Raw genomic sequence first — 27,134 nt, forward strand, 5'->3', positions numbered from 1 at the left:
CCTTTCGTCCTGAGTTCAAGCGTCTTCAAAGCCCATGACAGCTTTGGTAAAGGCTGTTCTCCAATTGGAGCACTCTCAGGTCAGTGTTTCCCAGTTGTAGGTGTTTATACTATATATTTTTAGATTTGCCTTGAGAGAGTCTTTAAACCTCTTTTGTTGACCACCAGCATTACACTTTCCATTTTTAAGTGTGGAATAGAGTAGTTGCTTTGGAAGACAATAATCAGGCATCCGCACAACATGACCAGTCCAACAAAGTTGATGTTGAAGAATCAGCACCCTTCTATCCACCAAGCCATTACCTTCCTACATTTATGGTGCCTGGGTACTTAAAAGTACTTCAGTCTGATTGGCTATTAATTTGGCAAGGAAGAAGAAGAGTTTGGAAGAAGAGTTTGGATTTGATATCCCGCCTTTCACTCCCTTTAAGGAGTCTCAAAGCGGCTAACATTCTCCTTTCCCTTCCTCCCCCACAACAAACACTCTGTGAGGTGAGTGGGGCTGAGAGACTTCAAGGAAGTGTGACTGGCCCAAGGTCACCCAGCAGCTGCATGTGGAGGAGCGGAGACACGAACCCGGTTCCCCAGATTGCAAGACTACTGCTCTCAACCACTACACCACACTGGCTCTAAGGAAGTCTAACCTCAGTAGACTGCAGATTGTTCATAAAGCATAAAGTTATAAAACATTAATCAGTTTTTATCTTACGGTTATTTTTTATATTCGGGTCGTGCCTAGTCTTTCAACATTGACTCCAGTGAAAACACTTTTTGAACTGGATTATTTCGTTAAATCAGCATTGCTCCTTCTGTCTGCCTCCTGCACATCTTCATTTGCCTCTGGTAAAACCAATTCTTGAGTTCATACATGAGCTTTTTTATAACAAGTACTGGCAATCAATTAACTACTTCATTAACAAGTTACGCCTGATTTTATTGAGCCTGGCAACTTCATATCAAAGACCTCTATTCACAGAACTAGATTACAGCTCCTAATTGGCATGTAGTTTAGGGTTGCTATTAAAACTATAAAACTGATTTACTACAAAAAGAACAAATCCAAAATACCTAAGGAGAGGAATGTTCTTCTGTATGCAACTTGCTACTAATAACTCATTTAACAATGTGCAGATCTTGTCTCTTATGAACCATAAAGCATATTTTGCACATTTACTTGTTTCCTTCCTTCCTTCATTGAATTGATCCAGATTATTAAATACTTAGGGAAGAAAGGAGCCAATCAAAGTGAAGTACAATTCTTACTGATGCCAATGGGGAAGTTAGATCAAAGGCACTTAAGTGCTTAATGTTTACTTTGCTGTGCTCTTATTAATTATTTTGCTGTGCAGTTATGACTATTAGGACGAGTAGACTCTTGAACTACACTATCTGCAGTAGAATTCTTCATGGAAAGAGCTACTTTTGATGAAGATGTGTGATAACAAAGAAGGATAACATCACTGAGACTACCAGAGAAAGAGCCCTTTCTATATCCTAGCCACAATTACTAGCCTTCCCTGCACAATAAAACTCTTCTTTTAATCTTGCCATCTCTCCTTCTGCTTCATCTCAGTGTAGACTAAACCTAGTCTACAGCAAGATGAGGTAGGTGGTAGAGTCCAGAGGTGGTAGAAAATATGTTACCATTTCAGACTTCAGGTGTGGACTCATATTTATGAATGCTTCCTACACTAAAAAGCAAAAAAAACAACACATTGCAGCATAAAAGAACAGGATATGCTAGAATATAGAGAATCCCTGTGTGTTTTTTGGGGGGTGGATAGGCATGGGGGACTCCCTGGTCCTGAATGGGGTAACTGTGCCCCTTAAGGTGCGCAGCCTGGGAGTCATTTTAGATTCACAGCTGTCCATGGAGGCACAGGTCAATTATGTGTCCAGGACAGCTGTCTACCAGCTCCATCTGGTACGCAGGCTGAGACCCTACCTGCCTGCAAACTGTCTTGCCAGAGTAGTGCATGCTCTGGTTATCTCCCGCTTAGGCTACTGCAATGTGCTCTACATGGGGCTACCTTTGAAGGTGACCTGGAAACTACAACTAATCCAGAATGTGGCAGTTAGACTGGTGACTGGGAGCGGCCGCCGAGACCATATAACACTGGTCTTGAAAGACCTACATTGGCTCCCAATACGTTTCCGAACACAATTCAAAGTGTTGGAGCTGACCTTTAAAGCCCTAAATGGCCTTGGCCCTGTTTACCTGAATGAGCATCCCCACCCCCATCGTTCAGTCTGGACCCTGAATCAGCTCTGAGGGCCTTCTGGCAATTCCTTCAGGAACCAGGCAGAGGGTCTTCTTGGTAGTGGCGTCCACTCTGTGGAAACCCTTCCATCAGATGTCAATTACCTCACTTTTAGAAGGCATCTGAAGGCAGCCCTGTACAGGGAAGATTTTAATGTTTGATGTTTTATCGTGTTTTTAATATTCTATTGGGAGCTGCCCAAAGTGACAGGGTATAAATAATAAATTACTACTGCTACTACTATACACGCAGGAAGATTTTAGCAAATGGAAACGTTAAAAAATGGCATCTCCCACCTGCAGTGTGAAATCACAGACTCATAGAGCTGGAAGCAACCATGAGGGTCATCTAATCCTTCATCCTGCAATACAGGAACCTTTTTGCCCAACATGAGGCTGAACCCCATGACCCTGAGATTAAGACTCTCATGCTCTATCAACTGAGCTCTATCAACATTTAATTGTTTGTGTGTAGACAAGGCTCCTGAGGGATATTTGAGAGCAACTACAATCCTTTTCAGACATTTGGTTTCCATGGATACTATGTGTGGTGGGATGGCAGCAAGCTCCACTCATTCTAGGCACATTTATCCAAAAGTCTGTCGAGGCTCCAAAAGAGTGCATGCGTGTAGGGCCCTTCTATAACATTCAAAAGGGCGTGCCTGGAGTATTTTTGCTCTATCCTATGCACATAAGATACAAGCTCCATCCTGGCCTATGTGCATTCATTTAAAAATTTGCAGAAGGCCCTCCTCACACGCATGTGGTTTGTCATCTACAGACATTCAAGAAGGCACAGGGCTTGGGTTAAAGCTTGTTGTGCCCCTAATACTGAACAGCACATGAATACAGTGGTACCTCAGGTTACATACGCTTCAGGTTACATATGCTTCAGGTTACAGACTCCGCTAACCCAGAAATAGTACTTCAGGTTAAGAACTTTGCTTCAGGATCAGAACAGAAATCGTGCGGTGGCAGCAGTGGGAGGCCCCATTAGCTAAAGTGGTGCTTCAGGTTAAGAACAGTTTCAGGTTAAGAACAGACCTCCGGAACGAATTAAGTACGTAACCAGAGGTACCACTGTACTGAACACCTGTAAATAGTTTGTGTTGACAGCCAGAGTCAACCTCTTTTCACACATCTGTGCTGGGCATCTCAACCAAGTTATCTAGATTTCTGCCTTTTTTTTGTCCTGCAACTTCTTTTGGATAAATTTTAAAGAATGTTTGCATCACCCGGAAATTTAAGCAGTGAACTGCTCGCCTGCTTTCTTTTATAAGATAATTAAGCTTTCAAAAAAGCTTCATCTATACACAATGCAATGTGCATTCCTTTTAATGATGTAAGCTATCATTAAACTGACAAATTAATACATACATATTTTAATACTACATGGTAGAGATTCCCGCCAGGTGCGCTTTTCTGTCACCCAATTTAAAAATGCACCAATTATTTGGCCTTCTGTTATTTATTGAACTTTATCTAATGCCACTGGAAGATGTGAGACTTAACCTTCCCAAGGGCTCTTTGAAACAAGAAAAGTTATGCACCGGTTCTTACTGGAGTGTAAAGCTGTTGAAGAGTGCTTGCTGCTCTGCCAACTTGGCAACAGTTGGGTTTTTTGGGCTAATAAAAGAAGTTACCCCAGACAACCATTTCGAATGTGCCAGAACTACTTTTATTGGGACTATAGAATGGCCCCAACATAAGTGCACTCAAAAGAGGTGTGGACTTCCTTTCATAATTGCCCAATGTATTTTCATTACATCATCAGGAAATTTCTCTCTCGGAGCTTGGAAAATGGTCACATTAAAACAACTACTTTGGAAACAGTAGACACCATCCAGCCCAAATTATGTACCTTTAAGGCCCATTACTTTCAGTAGGGCTCCTGTTCTATACATATTTACCTTGAAGTAAGTCCCATTGAGTTCTGTGGGGCTTTCTTCTGAGTAGACTTGCAGAAGTTTGCACTGCAAATCTCACCTGTTGAAATGTACTGTATGGTACCGTACTTTTAATTACCTAATGTTTCCTCATTCGTGGCCATTAATTTTTTCTTTGAAAAAAACTACCTATGACTAAAGAATAAATTAAACACTATTAAAAATCAATTTTCATCACAGATGTTGAGAAAGAGTTCCTTAAAATGTTCCAGTCTTTTGCAAATTCCTAATGGAATTGTTATGTTATCTTCTCACACTCTGGAAGCGTCAAGTAAAATACGGCAGCACTGCTTGCAGACCTTTCCCTAACACAGAAGAGAACAAGATAGTCTCTGTGTGCAGATTGGTGTGTACTTTAGATTATGCTATGGAGATAAATGTAATCTACACATGGGTAGAAATAATGGAGATCAATGAACCTTAATGTGGTAGAATTGAAAGATAATAGGTTGCTGAAGCAAATCCCATGTTCATTGAGTTGAGTAGCAGCTTAAACTTGGGAAAACTCATCAAGCTGTATATTACCCGCCTCACGCACTACCAGCAGCTGACAGTTATATGAAGAGAGTACAGTGGTGCCTTCAGCGTAGGACTTGGGGGCAGAAGCCCACTCAGCAGAAAGCACAGGAGGGATCCCAAATGTAACAGGGCTGGCTTTCCAAATGTTGAAGGAAGTAAAGTACACATCACCATGGGGAGTGTAGGGGGCCTGTTTCAGTTCAAGGGTTTCATAGAGCAACCTTCTGTGGTCCACATTCCACTGATTAGTGGGGCCAGAGGCAAAATTGGGCAGAGCAAGAAACATAAATTTAACCTTTGTAGAGTAGGCTAATTTCTAAGGTTAAAGGTAAAGGACCCCTGGACAGTTAAGTCCAGACAAATGCTACTATGGGATTGCGGTGCTCATCTTGCTTCAGGCTGAGGGAGCCAGCGTTTGTCCATAGACATCTTTCTGGGTCATGTGGCCAGCATGACTAAACCACTTCTGGCGCAACGGAACACCGTGATGGAAACCAGAGTGCACAGAAACGCCGTTTACCTTCCCACCAGAGCATTACCTATTTGTCTACTTGCACTGGTGTGCTTTCAAACTGCTATGTTGGCAGAAAGTGGGACAGAGCAATGGGAGCTCACCCCGTTGTGTGGATTCGAACCGCCAACCTTCTGATCAGCAAGCCCAAGATGCTCAATGGTTTAGACCACAGTGCCACCCGCTCCCCATAGGCTAATTTCTAAACACACACACACCACTCTCAGTCCTCCATCCAGACAAGTGAGAGGCATTACCAGAGTTGATTAGACTCTCATTAGGGCATTATGCCAAAGGCTTCATGGAAAAGGTGGGTCTTTTAAAGCAATTTGAAGAAAGCATATAGATATTCTGTGAGGCATTTTCAAGTGTTATACGACAGCAAAGAATAAAGAGCAGAATCATCTGAGGGAGCAGAAGACCTTTAGATGGCTGAGAGTAGTGGAGTTGGAAGAGTGACAGACACAGAGATTTATCAGTTTATCAATAGATAACACTAGGAAAGATATGGGGTGCTACAAGATTATGGGGGGCTTTGAAGGTAAGGACAATCGGTTTGTGTTGGATCCAAGACTGGACAGGAAGCCCATATGGGGATTTAAAGAGGGATATCATGTGATCAGAGTGACAAGAAACATTTATGGTTTCACAGTTCATTTTGCATAATGGGAATAATGGTTATTTCAGAAAACTCTGCCAGTTTAAAAGCTGGTGTAAATAAAAAATAGTTACATATGAGAATGTTGAAGAAGAGTTTGGGTGGAATCTTTGAAGTCAAATTTGTCTTTTTAAACCCTTCTATTTCTTTTGTCCTATCATGGACTACTTTTTATAGGTTCCAAATTCAAAGAGGAAACACTGATCCAACCAGATACAAGAGCCTGGGAGACAGCTTTAGGACCATATTCCGGACAGAAGGGTAAGGACAAACACAATTGTTTTATTTATGATCTACTTGAAAAAAGTTTTTAAAACAATAACTTATTTTAATATCATTGTTACGTTTCATGTAATATTTGTAACCTCTGAAAGGAAACTCAGAGTAACGGATAATATCAAAATTATGATCAAGATAAACAAAATATACATCTAAACAATAAATAACAAGTTTATGGTGGCAACCGTCCCTCTCGCAAGACAATGGAAGAGTACACCTTTGAGGGTAAAGTCAAACCATTGGAGGGTTACAGCGTCAGCTGTGGCTGTAGAGATGAATGTGTCAGGTTTTGCTGCACATGATATTTCTTCTTTCTGCACTTCTCCCAGTAGTCATTCTTCCTCTGATCACTGTTGTGGATATATTACCTGTCTTCAGGCATTGTGGTCATCTGCAAGGGATTTCCACACATGTTGCAAGCCTTCATGTCATGTTTGCAGACAATTTTGTAATGCAGAGGTGGTCTGCCTACAGGCCTAGTGCTTGAAGCCAAATCTCTCCACTGAGCTTGGGGATTCTGCCATCTTCCATTCAGTGCTGTGACAAACAAACTACAAAATACATAAAACAATATTTTCAGAACATCATCTTCCTTAGAGGCAGCTTTTGGGGGAGGAAATGGGCTTAAGAGTGTTTGGGGATCTGGGAAGGTCAGGTGCCCTGACTTGACCAAGCTGAAGTGTTTTCTGCTAAGGCAAAACCACCAATGGCTAGAACCTCTTGTCAATGTGGGGTGATCTGTGAATTTGCAGCATGCTGGAAAAACAATACTAGGCCCTTTTGTGTCAATTAGTGTTTTTCTTCACCAGCTGAGTATGTAACTCCTGGAATGTCAAATTTAGCATGTGTCTAAGTTTTTATGTGACTGGGGTTGAAGTGTTTAGAATATTTCCTAAGTAACTACGAAACTGATCTTATTTCATTAACTGTTATTGAATGGCAAGTTTTATGCAGTACAGGTGCATGAGGTAATGCTGACACAATGGGAAAGCTGGTGTATGGTAGGTAGGAAACATAAAAAAACTTTTTTTTTTTTTTGAGTTTTAGTGCAAGAAAGATAATGATAAATTTTTGTTTCATTTACTTTACATAGAAGACATGTTTTCCTTAATTCATTTATATTAGGTCTGCTTAAAAATAAAAAATAACCTGTCCCTTTAAAAAAGTTCCCTAACATTTAGACTTAGTTCTGAGTCATTTTCCTTCATGTCCAGGAGCAATAGTGACTGCTTCCAGGCGATTAGCAGCACATCCTTTGGACTATCAAAACATTATTTCCTGAGACTGGAAAAAGCACCATGGTATCATTAGACAAAACCTTTAGCAAGAAGGATCAGTTTCACAATGGAACCAATGATCTAGGATGCTGGTGAACTCTCCTTCACTGTGGGTGTTTAAGTAGCCATTTATTGAGAATACTGTAGCTTAGACTTTCACGCATTGCAATTCCCTCTCCTCCCCTTTCATGCCCTCAAGTAAAAGAAGGAAAGCTTCTTCTTTCAATTTTAAATGAGCCATGTGGCATCCAACCTCAGTGAACAGTGGTTACTTCAAACAGTGGCTTGTACAACTGGGGATTCAACAAACCACAGTTCCCAAGTTTCTGATATGATGGGCAACACTGGTCCATTTAAAGGTGGAATGCTTTCCATTTCCACCCTGCTTGCATGTAAATGGAAGAGAGTATGGGGTGCGCAGAATTCTGCTTCTTGTTCTGGGTTATTGTACTGGAAAACTAGAGTTTCCTGTTTCATCTGAACCTGCTTGTATTGTTTATAGGCTTAACAAGAAAGTGTGTGTTTGTGAGGGGTTGGTATTGCAGTTGTTTAACCAGCTCCTAAAGAAATAAGTAGTTTGTCACACTGAGACCTAATTTATATGGGATATGGACCACAGGAAAAGTACTTACCTGTGTAAATGTTCCATGCATGTCCTGTAACATATGAATGCACTTTCTATTTGTGTTATTTTTACACAAGTAGCATTTGTATATCACTGGCATGCCCACATAGGTCAGTGAGAAGCAACTGCTTTGCAAACAGATGATCTCAGGTTCGATCCCATCACCTGTAAGTAGGGCTAGAAGTGTTTCATGTCTGGAACCCTTGAGAGACACTTCCAGGCAGGGTAGACAATACTGAGTTAGATGGACCAATGGCGTGACTTGGTATAAGGAAGCTTCCTTTGTTTGTTAATGCTGGCATGTTAATGTAATAATAATAATAATAATAATAATAATAATAATAATAATAATAATAATACCCTGCCCATCTGGCTGGGTTTCCCCAGCCACGCTGAGCGGCTCCCCACAGAATATTAAAAACACGATAGAACATCAAACATTAAAAACTTCTCTAAACAGGGTTGCCTTCAGATTCCTATAAAAATCAGATAGTTGTTTATTTCCTTGACATCTGGTGGGAGGGCATTCCACAGGGCTGGTGCCACTACTGAGAAGGCCCTCTGCCTGGTTCCCTGTAACTTCGCTTCTCGCAGTGAGGGAACCGCCAGAAGGCCCTCGGCGCTGGACCTCAGTGTCCAGGCTGAACGATGGGGGTGGAGATGCTCCTTCAGGTATACTGCACCGAGGCCGTTTTGGGCTTTAAAGGTCAGCACCAACACTTTGAATTGTGCTCGGAAACGTACTGGGAGCCAATGTAGGTCTTTCAGGAGCGGTGTTATGTGGTCTCGGCAGCCACTTCCAGTCATATATAGGTTCATATCGGCATTTGGACATGACATTATTGTGATGAACACTTGCACAGGTACAGTAGGCCACGTCACACATCAATCAGGGCCTGAATGTGCACCACATTGCCACCTTGTTTCAGAGATATTTATAAGATTGTTTCATAACCTCTATCATTTTCAAACATACCTCCAGGGCATGAAATATTCCTCTTACCACCATGATTTGTTGGCTTGAAAAATGACTTCGGGCAAGCTATTTTTCCACATTGGTAATAACAGGCAGTCTCTTAAAACAATATAAAAATAACTTGCTAAATCTTAGTATGGAATAAGAGGACAATAACCTTTTGAAAAGCATCTGCTCCTAGACTTTTCTCTGTCAACACCAAAGATTAGTGAATGTAACACTTACTCTTTTAACGCAGCAGACATCGGCTTTTTCTGGTGAGCACTTTCTTACTCATTGCAGGCCCTTTGGTGAGCTTAGCCGCTGCCAAACAATAAGTGAAAACTTTTGTACTGGTGTTAGGCTGAGTGAGAGCTGATTAGGAATCTGAGACTCAGCCACAGGCAGGTCGTAGTGTTGACAAGAAGAAAGTATGAAGAATTTTGTTTTCTTTTTCAAATCTTGGTGCTCTCAGTCGAGGGAAAGAGGGCAGCCCTTGTGTGCTTTCTTTCAAATGCTTGCTAAAGAAGGTTACTTCAAGAGACATTGTGAGCTGTAATATAAGCGCTGCTTTTTGAACAATTCAAGTTAAGGCTACACCTTACTAGTTGCAAGCTGTGTTCTCATCATGAGGCTGTTTATTTTCGTTAATACCGCCACCATAAAATCCAACATGAAATTTGAATTGAGTCAGTTAAGAGGCTGTGAGGAGAAGGATGGCTTCAACATGTGGAATTTCTGCTATAGGGAAACCTGTTTGGAAACCTTATTGGGAGCATTTAGGAAACTGGTTTAAACCTTCTTCTTTAGGGAACTTGTGATGACAATTTAAATAAGCCTCAGATTATTTTATGTTTGGCTGCCATATTTGCTTGTCTTTTATATATTTTATAACAGCATTTGCTTTAAACAACTGAGGCACATGAGAGGATTTTTGTCTCAAAAATCTCACCATAAGCTACAGCAGTCAAAGAGACGTAGGACAGTAAAGTTCCACTATGAACCACATTTGGAGGTTCATAGTTAATGGAGTTGACTGCTAGACTCTGTCATAGTCTTTTCTTCTTCCAGAGTTTGGATTATGAAGTTTCTAGGGTAGAATTTGGTAAGGCAAACTCTGAGTTTCCATGGCTTCCTTCTCCCAAGGCTTGAAAACATCACTGACTTGGTTCCTAGAACTGTTGGTTTGTGTTCCTTGCTTTAATAAATTAAAATAATGTTTTTACTCTCACATCTATTTAGCATAGGTTTTTAAAAGAGGGAATAATTGTGTGGGCTTGCCTTTGACTACGTTAATCAGGTATAAAAATGTTAATAGAGCATTAAGTCTATAGCAGTCAGTGTAAAATCCTGATCTTTGCCTTTTTTCAGTTTCAGTTGCAAAATGTAACATTGGCTCACTTCAAAACAGAACTTCCTCTTGAAATGTTGGCAGTTATTTGAACAATTAAATAAGATAGGCCAAGAAATAAACAGAACACAGATTAGGGGCAGCATCATTCGAAGTACACAGAAGTTTCTTAATCACTAAATGGACAAAGAATAAATTTTATGATATGAAACAAACACTTATTCTGTGGTTTAGCTTTTTCCCCTAAAGGAGTCTGTGGAGTCTAGATGTTGTTTGAATCCAGTTCCCATCAGCCCCAAGTAGTCAGGAATGATGGGAGTTGTAGTCCAACAACACCTGGAGGACCACAGATTTCCCACCCCTGTTCTAAAGACTGTTTCAGCTTCCCAGGAAAAGATTTGGGTCAACATCTTAAGTTGCTTTTTCACTAATGTACAAGGATGCTTAGAAACATGTATATTTGCACAAATTGCTTCTTTTACTTCTTTCCTTGATGTTTATTTGTCAATTTATATACTCTGTTGTTCTAAACTGCATGCCATGTAAGAGGGATTGTGTTATTTTTTTAAATTTTAAAATGTAGCCCAAAAACCCCTCTAAAAATAAAGAGTTTGTTTTAAAGTACTTCCAATCCTTTCCCATGTGACCTTTGTGCATGTTTTAAAGGGGGAAAGTAGTCTTTTCTACACAGGTGTGCACTTCAAAACTGACTTATTATGCATATGATATTTTATTTGGCTATCTGTGCCCAAGTACAAAATGTAAAGTAAAAGCAACTCTAAGCCAGTTAAGAGAAAGATCAACATTTTTGTTTCTTAGAAAAATGCAATTAGGCCAGGAAACTCTGACCACTACAAAGAACGAGAACTCTCATGACCAGTCTCTACAGGACTTTCCTTCCCCAACCCCACTGGCAGATAGGTTTCCTTTGACATTAGCCCCTTTTAGCCAGACTTTACTGCATGTGGATGCTAATTAACCAGACACTTAAAATGCAAAAACATTACCCAGTTTTTCCAGGTGGTTTGACGGAGGCACAAAAAGGTCATGGATGTGGCGTGCACCAGCTATATTAACCAGGCATGCACCTGCTTTGCAGGAGAAAAGAAAGCCAAGTGAAGCAGCAGTTGTTAAAAATAAAAGCATTTTGGTTGGATAAACATTCACAAGTTGTGTTGAAATAGCGTAAAAGGAACCATTAAACATAGGGTTTGTCTCTTTGAGAGGTTCCTAATTAATGGGATCATAGAACTGAAAATTACCCAGGAGGGTAACAGAGCTCAGAAGCCCAGCAGAGAAGGTTCATAGTTGTGCTACCTTCAACCACAGGCAGATCAATTAAACACCCTCTGTTGGAATATCTGAATTTGCGGTGTGTATAGCAAGGTTTAAGGGACGCGGGTGGCACTGTGGGTTAAACCACAGAGCCCAGGACTTGCTGATCAGAAGGTCGGTGGTTCGAATCCCCGTGACGGGGTAAGCTCCGGTCCCTGCTCCTACCCACCTAGCAGTTCAAAAGTACGTCAAAGTGCAAGTAGATAAATAGGTACCGCTCCAGCGGGAAGGTAAACGGCGTTTCCCTGCGCTGCTCTGGTTCACCAGAAGCGGCTTAGTCATGCTGGCTACATGACCCGGAAGCTGTACGCCAGCTCCCTCAGCCAATAAAGTGAGATGAGTGCCGCAACCCCAGAGTCGGTCACGAGTGGACCTAATGGTCACGGGTCCCTTTACCTTTTACCTTATAGCAAGGTTTGGATACCCATTCCTTGTGTTTGGATAAGTGAATTTTTGCCTAGCGAGCATTTGTAAAGTAGACCTACAAAGAAGGAAGCTTCCTCAGGGTACAATTCCTGCCAAGCAACTGGTTCAGAAGGATCATCAGTGCATGCAGGTATGTCAAGATGTGGCCACAGGAAATGATCCCCAATTCCTTGGTCTGGCCATATGAGCAGATGGTGCAGGAATTAATATTCTTGCTTTCCTGGATTTTATATTTGAGGTCTATGATTGCTTTGGAGAAGGAAGCCATCTTAATGGCTCAGAATAACTTATTATGGAGTTAAGCATGAAGATAGCCCTTTCCTGAAGAGAATGGAAACAACCATTAATCATTTACATATGTTCATTATGCACATTTGTTTTTAAACCATATTGGACAGGAAAGGATTAAAGAAAGACACTAACAACCACAAGATTGGACTAGAAGTTTAAGTCCCTTTCTATAAAATCAGCCATAAGATTATATGGTCAAGCTCTTCTTGGCAGTACTTAGTTAACAGTTAAAAACCAATATCAGGGGGTATATATAGGATTTGGAAGGCCAGCTGGGGTCCCTATGCTCTGGGCTGATATTATTATTATTATTATTATTATTATTATTATTATTATTATTATTATTTGTAAATAACCATTAAGCCATATGTTATCTTGGCCTGATTTTGTCACCCTGTTGTGGCAATTGTAGAAATCGCCAGCTACAGTAATCAAGCAAACTTAATAGGCTATGGCTCTGAGCTGCAGGGTTTTCTTTTTGTGTAGCAAATGGTCTTTCTGCCATGTTCATAATTGAAAGGTATGTTGAAATATGTGGTCATCAAGCCTTGATCAGATGCCAGGAACATGCAGCTGCAGTTTTTTCTCCTCCTCTAGCTGATAAATACCATGTTGACAGTACTTCCCATCTGACCTGTCTCATAAAAATGAAGCCGTGTGCATAAATAAAATATAAACTATCATTATTTGCAGCCCTTTGAGATTTCAGAACTCATTTGGCTTTTTCCCTTTTTCCCCCCCTTTCATTTTTTTTAAAGAAAAAGACCAGATTTATTTTATGCTTTTTTATTTCCACATCACCCTATTTCAAAGGCTCTATTTCTAGTGAGCCTGTGGCATTTTGAAATCATAGAATCACAGAATTGTGAAGTTGGAAGGGACCCTGAGGGTCATCTAGTCCAACCCTCTGCAATGGAGAAATCTTTTTTCCCAATGTGGGGTTCAAACCCATGACCCGGAGATTAAGAGGCTCGTGCTCTACTGACTGAGCTATATTTTCTAGGACAACACTCCTTGTCTCCTTCCCATCCCAGGCTCTCCTCTGCTGTGGCCAAAAATATCATTAGGATATAGCACATCACATTTGGTCAAATGCAGCATGTGTTCCTAGAGCTAACAAAATATTATACGGAGGGGAGGGGGGAGTTCTGTGGCATGTGCCTTCTCTCTTGCTCTCTTAATGTTAATCATTTCATTTGCCTAATTTCATTAACTTTTGTTTCCAAAATAATTGTAAATGCTGCCAGGTTTTTTAAATTAGCAATCGTTTTCCTTCCTTTAGCCAAACCTATTCGCAGAGTAATTGAAGCCCACAGATCTTTAGAGGAAATATACTATTATTTTCACAATTTCTTTGGAGGGGGGAGGGAGAACCACCTGTGTCGGTTCAGAAACTGAAGGTTAATAAGCGGGATTAAGAAATTTGGGGGCGCATATCTGACCCATAAGTCATGTTTTACCATGCCAACAGTCTCATGCACAGCTGGACGATTCAAGCACATGCATGCACACAGAACCTCCCGCAGTAACACCCACCACATTCTTTCCTGGATGAGAAAACACTACAACATGCACGTTTGGGGATGTATCCTTAAACTTATCTCCGAAGACAAGGGAGCAGCACGTTGCTGAGAAAAATGTAAATTTGAGTGCATGCACATTCATTTATGCTGACAACATACTGTGTGTGTTTTTTGTCTTTGGTATCTCTGCGCTGGAATCAAAAAGGTATCCTAATCAGCTCTGAGATTTTTCTAGGCATTGTCACTTTTAAAATTTTCTGAAACAAGGTTACCTCTGGCATCAGCATTTTTCTTCTAGGAGAGTATGTTAGATTCCGCACGGCTGGAAAGAGAGAGAGAAAACACATATTTTCTGATGGTCAGGACAGGCAGTTGGAAGCATCCATGGGACAGTCAACACTCTGGAGCAGCAATTGTTGGTGGAGCCCAGCTAGGGCTTCTCTCACCTTGGTTCTCCCATGATCTATTCACACAAAAATCCCATTCCTACCTACTGGAAGAAGCAGGACTCTTGTTTTGTTCAGCATCTATTGAGAGAGGGGACAAAGGGTTTGGAGGGAAGAGTGGAATGGTAGAAGCAATGGCTACCCCACCTTTCAGCAAAGGTCCATATAAAGTTATGGTATTCCCAGTAGTGATGTATGGAAGTGAGAGCTGGACCATAAAGAAGGTTGATCGCCGAAGAATTGATGCTCTTGAATTATGGTGCTGGAGAAGACTCTTGAGAGTCCCATGGACTGCAAGAAGATCAAACCTCTCCATTCTTAAGGAAATCAGCCCTGAGTGCTCACTGGAAGGACAGATCCTGAAGCCGACACTCCAATACTTTGGCCACCTCATGAGAAGAGAAGACTCCCTGGAAAAGACCCTGATTTTGGGAAAGATGGAGGGCACAAGGAGAAGGGGATGACAGAGGACGAGATGGTTGGACAGTGTTCTCGAAGCTACCAGCATGAGTTTGACCAAACTGCGGGAGGCAGTGGAAGACAGGAGTGTCTGGCGTGCTCTGGTCCATGGGGTCACGAAGAGTCAGACACGACTAAACGACTAAACAACAACAACAAAGGGTGTATCAATGCTCTGCAGAAGTGCTTCTGGATGATCTGTTTATTGAGTATTCAACCTGATCTGTTTGCAGGGAGATTAGATAGTTTAATTAGCATTCATCCTGGTATGATTGTGAAGAGGTTAGATGATGTCTCATCAAAGCAAGTGCTATCTCACACTTTCCAGTGCATTTTCACAACGCTTGCCATATCATGAAGAGTCCATTTCTGGGGAGGGAAGTGGATTTGTTGTTGAAGACCTCCCAACCAACTATAATAATTGCACAATCTGAGTTGGCAAGTGTGTGATTGAATGCCATCCAAAAATAACCACAGTCTGGAAGCACCTCTGATTGTGGTCTGGCAATCCTAGGCACTCTCCCGCCACCAGTTTAGCTTTGCAGAAAATTATACCCCATCCCACTAGTTCTTTCAGCTCCCCCAAATTTCCAAGGCAGTGAGAGATTAGGTGTAAGAGCTGCAGATTATTAAATACTGCATTTTGCATTCATGATGTTTCCCCTGGGTTTTCCTTTGTCTGCCCCTCATCTCTAATCACAAAAATTGTGATAGGGTCAAAATTATTATGATTAGGTCAGAGAAGTTTTAAAGAGTTCTGAAGGGTTTGCATTGGGGGCGGGTGGGTGGGAATGCTTGGGTGTGTATGTGGCAGTTGTGTGTGCACCCCTTTGGATCCTGGATAAGAATGAATGGAATGGTTCGTATCCAGTGCTGCCAGTAGTGAATAGAATGGCCTTCCACTTGCACAACATGATTTTGACTTCCTTTCTTCCCCCACGCACTCTTAAAATCTGATCTGGAGGATAGGAGCTTGTGGAAGAGCAAACAGAAGTCCATCATGCAATATCGGATTGTGCTCATGGCTTTTATTTTTAAACCATTTGATGTTCTATTGCAGGTGTAGGGAACCAATAATCCTCTACATGTGTCAGACTTCAGGGAATTGGCTTCCTCTCCCATTTGGCAGTAGATAAGCAGAACAAAGGAAAAGGAGTCTTCTTACCAGTTAGAAACTTTAATGATCATAGCGAGAGGACAAAGAATCCATTTCCTAGGAATGATGGTGCTTCTAATTAAGGGTTCCATCCACTTCCTCCCTAGTCACCCACATCACTACCGCGTCTTGTGACCTGAGCGCGTAACCACTGTGCTTTCTGTGCTGCCACCTTATCAGCTCTTCTTGACCTTGGGCTGAGCGGATGAATGCTTTCCAGAGACAGTGAATCTGTTAACTCTCTCTCTCCTAGTGCTTCCTCTCCTAGCTGTTCCCCATCCAGTATTTCCCAGCTTCTGCCTTCTGAACTATGTCCCTCTGCAAACCACTGTTTGAAATCTACAGTATACTATCCTCCTGCTCCTAGGAGGTTTCAGGATCCAGATCAGGAGCAGGCGGAGGGGGAGGCTCACTGGCGGAGGAAGAGGGGTGCTGGGGGAGCATACTGCCCCCGGTGGTATGATGCCAGCAGGGTGCCATCATGGCTCCCCTCCGTGCGCTGGGTGCCACACCCCCGCAGGTGCTACGCCATGGCCCCAGGACACGTGCCACGCCACTGCGGGTGGCGTGCCATGCCCCTCGGGACTCGTGCCAGCCATGCCCCCACCTGCTTTCCATCCCACCCCCCGCCGGAGCATGAAGCTCCACCACTGGGGAGGCTCCAACCATTCTTCCTCAGTGCAGCCTTCCTCAGCATGGTTTCTGACAACATGTAGCTGAATTACAAATTCCATCACCCCTTGCTGCTGACCATGCTTTCTAGGGCTGGTGAGAGTTATAGTTCAGCAAAGGGCAAAGATTCCCTATTCCTGTTCTGCTGTACAGTGGTACCTCTGGATGCGAACGGGATCCGTTCCGGAGCCCCGTTCTCATCCTGAAGCAAACGTAAGACACAACTGTGCGTCTGTGCGTGCATGGGTCGTGTTTTGCCGCTTCCGCGCATGCATGTGACATCATTTTGAGCATCTGCGCATGCGCGAGCAGCGAAACCTGGAAGTAACACACTTCGTTACTTCCAGGTTGCCGTGGAGTGCAACCCGAAAATATTTAAGCTGAAGCGTATTCATCCCAAGGTACGACTGTATTATTGTTACCTGCCTAGATTATCTATGATAGAAAGGAATGACATAAATGCTAGTAATAAATAAAGTTTCTAGAAGATTCCATAACTGAAATATGAAATAAGCATGGAGAACTTAGGTGACACATTTCCCAGTGTCTTTTAAGGATCTTTCCATCCTCAGCATATGCTGGGCAGTACAAAGACACAATCTCTGAGGAGCTGTCTAGGTGGATATAAATTGTCCCAATAGGGAATTAAAATCTTCAAAGTAGGAGTCATCCATTGAACTTTGTTCATGTATTACAAGCAAACGGGAGCCACAAAACATAAAATTTAATTGAGACTTGCTAGAGTCAGGCTCCGTCTAACAGAGTATTAAAGGTCACATTAGCTTTCCGTTAAGGAGAAGCAGATCAGATCCTTTGTGAAATTCCTCTGGAACTTTCCAATCTTTGCCTGTGATATAATATCCGTCCTTATCTGCTAGGGTGAACTTTTTGTTGGGTTGTCCCAAATAAGACTTTTGCAACTGAATCTCTCTGTGCTAGCAGGGTTTAATTTAAGAGTTGGTGTGCATTTTGACAGTCCTTTTGACAGCAGAGCTCGAGTCACCGAGTATATCTGTTTATTGAGGACTGACAGGTTTATGGCCAACATAAACATAATCTGATGTTTATTGTGATAAAAGCTTGAAACTGAGGATAAATTTGACTGAAGAAAATCCTTTTAGCATGTTCAGATGCTATAAATAATAATCTGAATCATATATGTACTTATAAGTGCATACTTCCATGCCTTCTTTTGTTAAAGATTTAGAAACTGAACAGATAAGAATGAATAAACTGGGCGGCAGAAGAATGCATACGTGTATTAGTCTGTTTTATCCATACTTACCATTTTACATAACAGTCGCAAACCAGTTACCAGTAATTATCAAAATTTTAATAAACTAGTTTTGCCAATAAATGTAGGTTTTTCTGAAGAATTATAGCAGTTCTAAAGGTTAAGAACAGCAGAACAAGTTTTAGCTATGGAAGCCTGTTCACTGCTTATAGCCCAGCCCAACTCTGGGGGGAAAACTGGTTCTTGAAGTTTGGGAAGCTATGCAAAGTTGGCTTGATCCTCACATTATCATGAAGAAACCTTCCAGTTTTGCACTTTTGCAAAGTTTCTTGTAGTTTTTTTAAAATCAGTTGAGCTAGATGTGGTGTAGCAGTTTAGAACGCTGGACTAGGACAAGAAAGAGTTGAGCTCAAAAATTGCCCCTCAGCCAGTTGACGGACCTGCTGCGAGCTTTTAACTTAATGGTTTGTATTATATCCAGTACAGTGGTACCTCAGATTAATAACTTAATTCGTTCCAGAGGTCCGTTCTTAACCTGAAACTGTTCTTAACCTGAAGCACCACTTTAGGTAATGGGGCCTCCTGCTGCCGCTGCGCTGCCACCGTGCAATTTCTGTTCTCATCCTGAAGCAAAGTTCTTAACCCGAGGTACTATTTCTGGGTTAGCAGAGTCTGTAACCTGGTGTCTGTAACCTGAAGTGTCTGTAACCCAAGGTACCACTGTAGTGTCCTTTCACTCATGGAAGTCTCTTTGCTCCAGCAGAGATCATGTTTCCACTGTGTCCTGCTGCCCCCGTTATGTCACCTATTGTACTGCTCTAAAAGGTCTCTCAACCTGCTGGAGCAGAAGTGGGGTTTTAGAGAATAGGGAGAAGCATCAAAAATAACCTGTCCTCCTCTCATTTAAGGAAGCTTCTGCTGGATTTGAAAACCTTCTGTGAGTAGAGGGCACAACTGGATACATGCAACCCATGGTCTGTTTTCACCTATTGTGCAAGAAACCATGTAATGCTTCCTTTCCAGAAAGCATACAAAGATAAGAGAATCCATGCTGGATCAGATTGAAGGTCCACCTCCTCCATCTTTCTCTCTCCATTAGGGGCTAACCATATTCCTCCAGGAACAGGATGTAACATCAAGAGCCTTCCACTGTTCTTCATCTCTCCACCTGCTATTCATGGCTTGGTGCCTCTGAACATGGAGGGCCATGCAGATGGACGCCTGAGCTTCTCTTTCTGATGGCATCCTTCCCATGCCGCCTAACACATTCTCCCCAAAATCTGGGAGTTTGGGACACCATGTGAGGAGCTACAACTTGGAAAAATAAAATAGTATCCCATACCTTTGCATGAGACCCAAAGGGTTTATCAGATCACAGCCAGCAATTTCCATTCAATCTTGAGGCTTACAGAAAGGGAAGAGGGCATGCCTGTTGAACTCTGGGTCCACTAAAACTGTAAAACTTGAATGCAGCCTTCCCAACCTGGTGCCGTCCAAATGTTCATAAGATTACAGTTCCCATCACCTTTGTCCATTGGCCATACAAGCAACATTTCAAGGTTGGGGAAAGCTTCTGTCGTGCATAATAAAAAGCAAAATCACTATAACCAAATGAACCCAGTGACAAAAAAAAGCCCCAGTTAAAGTAGAAGACTCACTAAAAGCAGTGACAGCAGTATTCAATTAGCAAGTGCTTTAAAACTCTCTGAAAGAGAAACAACCTCACCTGGTGCCTGTAGACTATTAATGATGTAGTGAGATGGTCCTTCCCATACCCTGCTTTTCCAAGGCTGGTTTGGTGTACATAGATGTGCCTGCTGAAAATACCTGCAGTAGAAGTACAGAATTGGAAAATCCTACGCTCCCCAAATTAGGTAGCCATTGCATAACATAAAATATAATTGCTTCTCATTCGGTGACATTAGCTCTGAAATGGACTTACACAAGAATACGAATGTGCCAGGCTGGTGTTATTTCAGAGAAGCCAATTTATATATGCACATGGGTTGCTTGTTTTCTCCATCTGCTCCCTAAGGTGGACCACCCTTGGGCATGATGTAAATGAATGTGTTGTGTGAACCAGCAGTAAGCAATCACTGCAGGGATGCACTGATCTGCACTTATTGCAGCCACTGCTGTACTTTTTGGAGCCAACCTGATTTTTGAAATTGCAGCAGAGTGCATCCAGCAGCAGTGATTTACACGTCACATTTTTCTACGTTGGGTCGCACCTACAAAAATTGGGAAGAATGGTGGGTGGGAAATGTCTGGCCTGCATGTGTGAACCACTTTTATTTGTTTTCCTTAGCTAAATTAAACAATGATCCAATGGTGGGAGGGGGAGGGGAGGCGTTCCTACATATGTTCCTAATTTGGTTCATCTTCTCTCTCTCTCTCTCTCCATACACACTCTCCCCCCCCCCTCCAGATTGCCTTTAGCCTGCCATGGACAGACTCTTACATTACAAAGTACACAAATTACCCTCCTTGTATTAGCTTGGTATCTTCCTCTTTTGAAAAGCTACCTAATCTCCAAGATGTTTCCTTTTCTCGGCTAAATGGTTGTGACCAAAGTATGCTGCACTTGTGTTTATTTTATTTATTATTTTATTAAAACATTTATATTGCACTTTTATGTAGGAGACACTCAAGGCAGCAAGCCGTACAAACTTGCTGGGGAACAGCCAGTTTTAATATATACTGTATATAAAAAGAAAGAGCCATAAGGGGTGGGTGGGAATTAAACACCCAATTTGCTATCTCCAGGAGCAGCAAATAAAACCAATCAGGCCAGACGCAGACTTAATATGTCACATTCTGGCTGCTTAATGAAAGGTGAGCAGCATGGTAGCCATATCTGGGTCTCCCTGGGGAGAGCATTCCACAGTCTAGACATCACAGTTGCAAAGGGCTATCAGGTAGCAGGCCTGGAGATGGGAAACCCCCTAATACCCAGGTTCAAGTCTCTACTCAGCCATTAAGTTCCCTTGGTGGTCTTTGGTTAAAATCATTTTATTTTAGCCTAACTTGTATAGTTAGGAGCACAGTAAATTGACCTATACTGAGTCAGACCACTGGTCCATCTACTCATTCCGGGGATGGGGAGCCTGTTGTCCTCCAGATGTTGTTGGACTACAACTTGAAAGCAAAGACAGGCTATGGCGAATTGAGTAGACAAGACCATTAGTGGGTCCAACAGTCAAGAAAGCAGTTTCTGCTCATGCTGTAGAGAGAAGTGAGGAGCAGATGCGGTTTGTCAACCTGGGAAGGTGGCCCATCTAGGAGAAGGAGGTTTCTAAACCTCCACTGGATATATACAGAAGAAGTAAATGCTAAGGAATAAACCCTACACAAATCTCGAGTGGAGTCCCTAAGATGGTTGAATGTTGCCTTGTATGCTTCCTTCCAGCAACTTCGGCAGCCGAGCTGGTGCCAGACATATTGCTCTGGACCACATTAGCGAGGTTGAGAGAGGTGTCTTGTCGTCTGGGCAGCCCAGGACTTCCACACACACTGCCCAGGCTTATGCCCTGGTGGGTGTCACTCGGGTGCTGCTAAAGCAGCAGTTTGAGTTTACCCCTGGAGAAACACCCCATTGTCTTCTGAGACAGACAATGGCCAACAACAATTGGCCATGCCTGCTAGTGCTGGAGGGAGCTGGAGTCCAACATAGGCTGCATATCTTGGCCCTACGCTGGCTGTTAGTCACTCTCTGGGGTTTCAGATGATGCTCTTGGACTGGTCCAAGGACTCCAGCTGGAGCAAAACACAGCAGCTAGGCTGTTGGAGACAGAACATTACCAGTGGATGCTCAAAAATTGACACTGGCTGCTCATATGCTACCAGGCCAGATTCAGGTTTCCTGTGTTAATTTACAAGGCCCATAACAGTTTGGGTCCAGAATACCTCAAAGATTGCCCTATACCTGCCCACTTACTGAGATGGTGGGGGGGAGCCCCTGTTAGTGGTTCCCTATGGTGGATATGCATGCCTTGTATCAACCAGGAGCCATGGATTTAGTATTATGTGTCCAATACAGTGCCGGATGTATGTATAAGCTAAACATAAACACTCTCTTGGGGACCCCAAAAAAATTTAAAGGGGAAAAAACCTCTGGATTTACATTTCCAAAATATAAGATAAAAAACAAATAAATTAAACCTACATACAGCAACAGTGGCAAATGGCTTTAGATACCTATTAGGTCCATAAATTACCATATAGCATATATTCAACACATAAAACAGCAACAATTTGTTGTTGACAAAGGACACCTGGACATTTAAAGGGCTCTATTACCTTCAGTAAACTTAGGGCCTCATCAAATCCAGCCCTGGTCCAATATTATGGAACTCGCTGCCAGTTGAGGTCAGAGAGGCCCTCTCCCTGCTGAACTTCCAGGGCCCATTGAAGCCTTTAAAAAAAAAATCTAGCTGGCATTTTAAAGGAAGTTTGATTTTATCCTTTTAACTGATTTTTTTTTGGTATTGTATCTTTGTATACCACTTAAGAGACTTGTAGTTAAGTGGTATATAAATTATTTAAATAACTAAGATAATACGTGGGAAGTGTGTAAATATTTTGCCTCGGGGTTCAGGCAGGGCTCTCCAAAAAAATCACAAACCCAAATCTTAGCAAGCAAGATGATGCTTTTGACATGTAAGTGTTTCCTAGGGATGAGCAAATCCGTGTCTTCTAGCCCATAATTCCACTTTGACAACTTTCTTGCCCATGATTCCATTGCAGTTCTGCAATAATCTGCAACTTGTAAATATTGGTATTTAAATACATACTTATGAATGTATATAAATGTGCACTTTCTCTCAAAATACTATGTAGATACTTTTAAAGTGACAAGAACCACATCGCTATTTGGACAAGTGTGAAATCTGATGGATAGCTAAGGTCTGAGCCTCACATTAATCTGCAAAGATCAAATTCCTCAAGCATCTGTGGCTTTTTTCCTCCTTATGTCTCTTGATCAATTTGTAGGGTCTCCATTCCAAGTAAGAAAGAGAGACTTCCAGACATGCTTGAGCTACTGGGAATCTTAACAAAATAGAGGTGACTATAGTATTGCCACACAGCCCAGTTTCATTTGAATTATGGTGTTAGACCATGCACAGGCAAACTCAGCCCTCCAGATATTTTGGGACTATAACTCCCATCATCCCTGACCACTGGTCCTGTTAGCTAGGGATGATGGGAGTTGTAGTCCCAAAACATCTGGAGGGCTGAGTTTGCCTATGCCTGTGTTAGAACCACGGCCAGCCATGTGGTATCAGTCAGGAGGGGAGAGCAGTTGATAGTTTGCCTCTTGGCCCCATCATTGCACTTATAAATGGAGCTTGGAGGAAAATGGGGGGATTTGCAGACTCTGCGATCATTCAGCACTATGACTAGGCAGATGATCCACTGAGAACTTCTCCTGATGAAGCCCCACTGAAAAGGTTGGGAGTGTAGCAACAGTGTCACCATTTATGGGTTTTCTGTATTTTCTGGATTTGCCTTTTTGTACATTTCTAGTTGTACAAACTGTTTTCGCAGATGTTACATTTTCATTTTAAAAGGGGAAAATCTGTATGTCTTCTGCCTCTTGGGGTTGTGAACAAAGAAAGCATCTCAAATGGAAGCCAAAGCATTTCTAACTTGTGTGATCTGCAAACAGCTCAAATAATAGCTCTCAGGGGGTGTAGTGCCCAGTCGCATTTCTAGGAAGTGATAACTCTGACACCTAAAAATGATGTAACTGATGAAACTGTTAACTAGTTTGGCAGAAAATACACCCGTTTAAACTGGTTCAGTGTGTACGTTCCCCCCCCAAAAAAAACTTCATTCAAACAAAACAACACATAATACAATGCAGAATTCATTTCAAACGCGGTAGTGGTGTTGCTTTTAAAAATGAGCAACAATGTATTTTTCTGTAATTTGTGGTTTTGATTGCTGTTAATAATTAACTTCTCCCATAAAAGAAAACTTCCATTGTGTCAAGAAAAAAACAACCCAACACTGAACACAGTACGTGTCTCATAAATCACTTTTATGTCTTTAAAACAGCTGACTTTACATTTTTATTACATTATTTGAAAAAGTATCATTTCATCTGGAAAGAATCAGTGTAAAATGTGATTGTCAACACAGCTCAACCAGTTTTCTGAAGAAAATGGTTGCTTGTGAATCAGGACTATAATTATGACAGGATTTTCTTCACAGACATTAGTTACAAGAACCAGGAGATTTAGATGGGGATGTGCACAGGAAATACCTGGCAGACAATGTGAAATGTTCTCTGAATGCAGAGCTTAGCTGTTTCTTTTAGGTTATGGAAAGCAAATATGTAATGATGAGGAACAACCTAAGCATTTGAAGGGGAACTGACTTCTCCTGAAGTTGTGAAAGGACGTTTGGCAATGTTTTATGTAGTTCAAATAATACCACATGTATGTGCGTGTAAAGTTATGTTTAACAGAATTATTTCTGTTTGCAGGGGGGAAACCCTATTTTGTATCAGGTTTAATCAGTATTTTTTTTAGATTTTTAAAACTAAAGCTTTTTCTTCTTCTTCTTTGCTTGCAGTAATGCCATTACATCACCATCCTAGATTTCCATTTCTATTTGTTATTTTTACAGTGCTGTCAACATTCAGAGTGCTTTTCCAGAACATAGTTGCTGTGAGCTTACAATGTCAAGTTGGGGCTGATTCAGGCAGCCCAGAAGTCAGTTGTGAATGCAGCAAATTCAGCATAGGACACCTCACTATGCGTTTGATGCTAGGTGCACTGTTGTCCAGTATGACAACATTGCCGTTGTCACTGACGTGAAGGAAAGGAAAATGGTGCCATCATCCTCTGAAGTGGCCGCTGCAGTTTGTAGGGCTCTCCCTGATTTATGTGACTATGTCCTGAAGTGTGCAGTGACAATGCTAATCCATATTAATGATTCTGGAAACTGAACCAGATGGCAACATTTATTTTGGAGTAATTAATCCAGAATAAATTACTTGAAAGCTCCCCTTAACATAGTGGAGCATATACATAACTAGATTACAACATCAAGTTTCAAGCAAAAAGGAGAGAAAGGAACAAGGCGTGGTGGAGAAGCCTTTGGAAAAGACGTGATTCTGCAGAAAGACTTGGAAAAGAAGGGAGATACCATAATTACATATTATTCAGTTTTTTAATACTACAAAGTAGTATTACTGAACGCTATTAATTATTTATTTCATTTACAAATTGCTTCCCACAAGGCATCTTAAGGTGTTTTACAACACACACACACACACACACACACACACACACACACACACACACAATTAAAACACTTGTGTATAAAAACAATCAAAAACAGCAACTATAAATAATAAAAACAGTTTGAAAGTACACCACATAAAATGAAATCCATTCAGACCCAGGGGAGGTACCAACCCAGTAAAAAAAGAAGTTTTGTTGAAATCTATAAGGAAGAACAATTACACACTTAACTCGAGGAAAGAAGCGTTGAATTCAGTGGTGCATCTAAGCGGTGTTGAACATGCGGCCCCTTCGGAAGGGGTTGGACTAGATGACCCTTAGGGTCACTTCCAACTTTGCAATTCTAGCAGTCTATGAGTTGTTGTTGGATCTCAGCTCAGCCAGAGTAGAGGATGATGGGAGTTGTAGTATAACAACATCTAGAGGGCCACAGGTTCGTTTTCATTGTTCCAAGTAAACATGCATACGAATAGAAAATCCAAAATGAAAGGGTTTCTTTGGAAGGTAGCTGGTTTTTTGGCTGAGTTGCATACCACAAAAAATGGCTATAGTCATTCCACAACTTGAAGGCTCCTTCCATTTATGGAGGAGACCAAGACCCAGCAGAGGGTAGAGAAGAGACCATCTTTACTGATCCATCCTACAGCCCCATCTCCTGCTTGTATTGTCTTTTATGCTTTGCTGGCTTGGCTTCTCCAGAGCAGGAATCTTCAGGGGGAAGGATGACTCAAAGAATATTCTCGCCCTCCCGCACCCCTCCATTGAAGAAGAAGAAGAGTTTGGATTTGATATCCCGCCTTTCACTCCCTTTAAGGAGTCTCAAAGCGGCTAACATTCTTCTTTCCCTTCCTCCCCCACAACAAACACTCTGTGGGGTGAGTGGGGCTGAGAGACTTCAAAGAAGTGTGACTGGCCCAAGGTCACCCAGCAGCTGCATGTGGAGGAGCGGAGACGCGAACCCGGTTCCCCAGATTACGAGACTACCGCTCTTAACCACTACACCACACTGAAGTGAATGGAACAGCACCTAACACTAGTCTGGATCCAACTCTATATATGCAGTACTTTTCCGTGTATAAGACGAGATTTTTTTACTCGGAAATAATGTAAAAAATTGGGGGTCATCTTATACACGGATAGTGCAGAGGCAATTGGTTGCAGCTGCGAGCAGGAGCTTGTCAGCGGCGATGGGGTGGGTGATTGGTGGCTGGGGCAAGGGCTGTCATGAATTGGCTACCGTTGTGGCAATTGGGTGTGTGGTTGCTGGTTGCTGGCAGTGAGCGGGCAGATGGTTGTTGGCCTCGGCAACGCGTGCGATTGTCAGCGTATTTCAGTTGTGTGAGTGATTTTCGGCATTTCCCCTAAGAAGCTCAACAGCTCTGGACCATCTCCTCCCATTTTTTTAAATTGGAGTCTCCAAAAATAGGGGTAGTCTTATACACGGGGGGGGGGGTGTTATACATGGGAAAATACGGTACTCTCCACCCACTCTTTAAAATTAAACCCTGGCATTTCATGCATATAGCCAAAAAAGTGCAAATTAGTACACTAGTTAACGGAATGAGCTATGGTTTGGAAAAGGTCAGTTTTCAGTCATTTCCTCCCCTCTCCCAGTGCGAAATTCATTTCCCTCCACACAAGAGCTTCAAGTTGTTCCCCCTCCCCGGCTATGGTGGTTGCTACATCTGCTCGTCTTTCATCTTTGCTGAAATTCTCAAAATGATGTTTCTGTTTGCAATTTCCTTCACGTAAATAGTGCAGCATTTGAAGAATTCTGATATCTCATCTCTCTCTCTCTCAGGTGAACGAGATACTTGAAAATCGACATGGTTGATCACCAGCTAGCTATTAATCTAAATGCAGAGATAGTGACAGCCTGTTTTGAGCCAAATGTGGATCCAATTAGTCAGAAATCCTTGCCAATCATGTAGGTTTTCTCCAGAATTTACTTTGAACAAA

The 27,134-nt window shown here is 42.0% G+C and overlaps 1 protein-coding gene and 1 long non-coding RNA gene across 7 annotated transcripts in view; one reads left to right on the forward strand and one right to left on the reverse strand.

Annotated features, from left to right (window-relative positions):
• The window catches only part of SLC25A21 (solute carrier family 25 member 21), a 274,218-nt gene that overhangs the window by 183,313 nt on the left and 63,771 nt on the right, over positions 1-27,134 (forward strand). For 3 of the 4 annotated variants that reach the window (XM_083509856.1, XM_083509857.1, XM_083509859.1), the window contains exon 3: positions 6,071-6,154. The exons of the other annotated variant lie outside the window; for it this stretch is intronic. In XM_083509856.1, coding sequence (XP_083365982.1) covers positions 6,071-6,154 — 84 coding nt within the window. The remainder of the gene's footprint in view (positions 1-6,070; positions 6,155-27,134) is intronic. 4 annotated transcript variants of the gene reach the window in all.
• On the reverse strand, positions 6,253-12,226 carry LOC310710434. 3 transcript variants are annotated; one of them, XR_014528060.1, is made up of 4 exons: positions 12,119-12,226; positions 11,388-11,471; positions 9,276-9,353; positions 6,253-6,723 (listed from the first exon to the last, which is right to left on the reverse strand). It is a non-coding gene; the product is annotated as an uncharacterized lncRNA (long non-coding RNA). The 3 variants fall into 3 exon arrangements; XR_014528061.1 differs by having other exon boundaries at positions 9,276-9,582; XR_014528062.1 differs by having other exon boundaries at positions 9,276-9,582; positions 11,388-11,468; positions 12,119-12,223.

This window comes from Podarcis liolepis (genome assembly GCF_965112155.1).
Source record: "Podarcis liolepis genome assembly, chromosome: 1".
Taxonomy (NCBI): domain Eukaryota; kingdom Metazoa; phylum Chordata; class Lepidosauria; order Squamata; family Lacertidae; genus Podarcis; species Podarcis liolepis.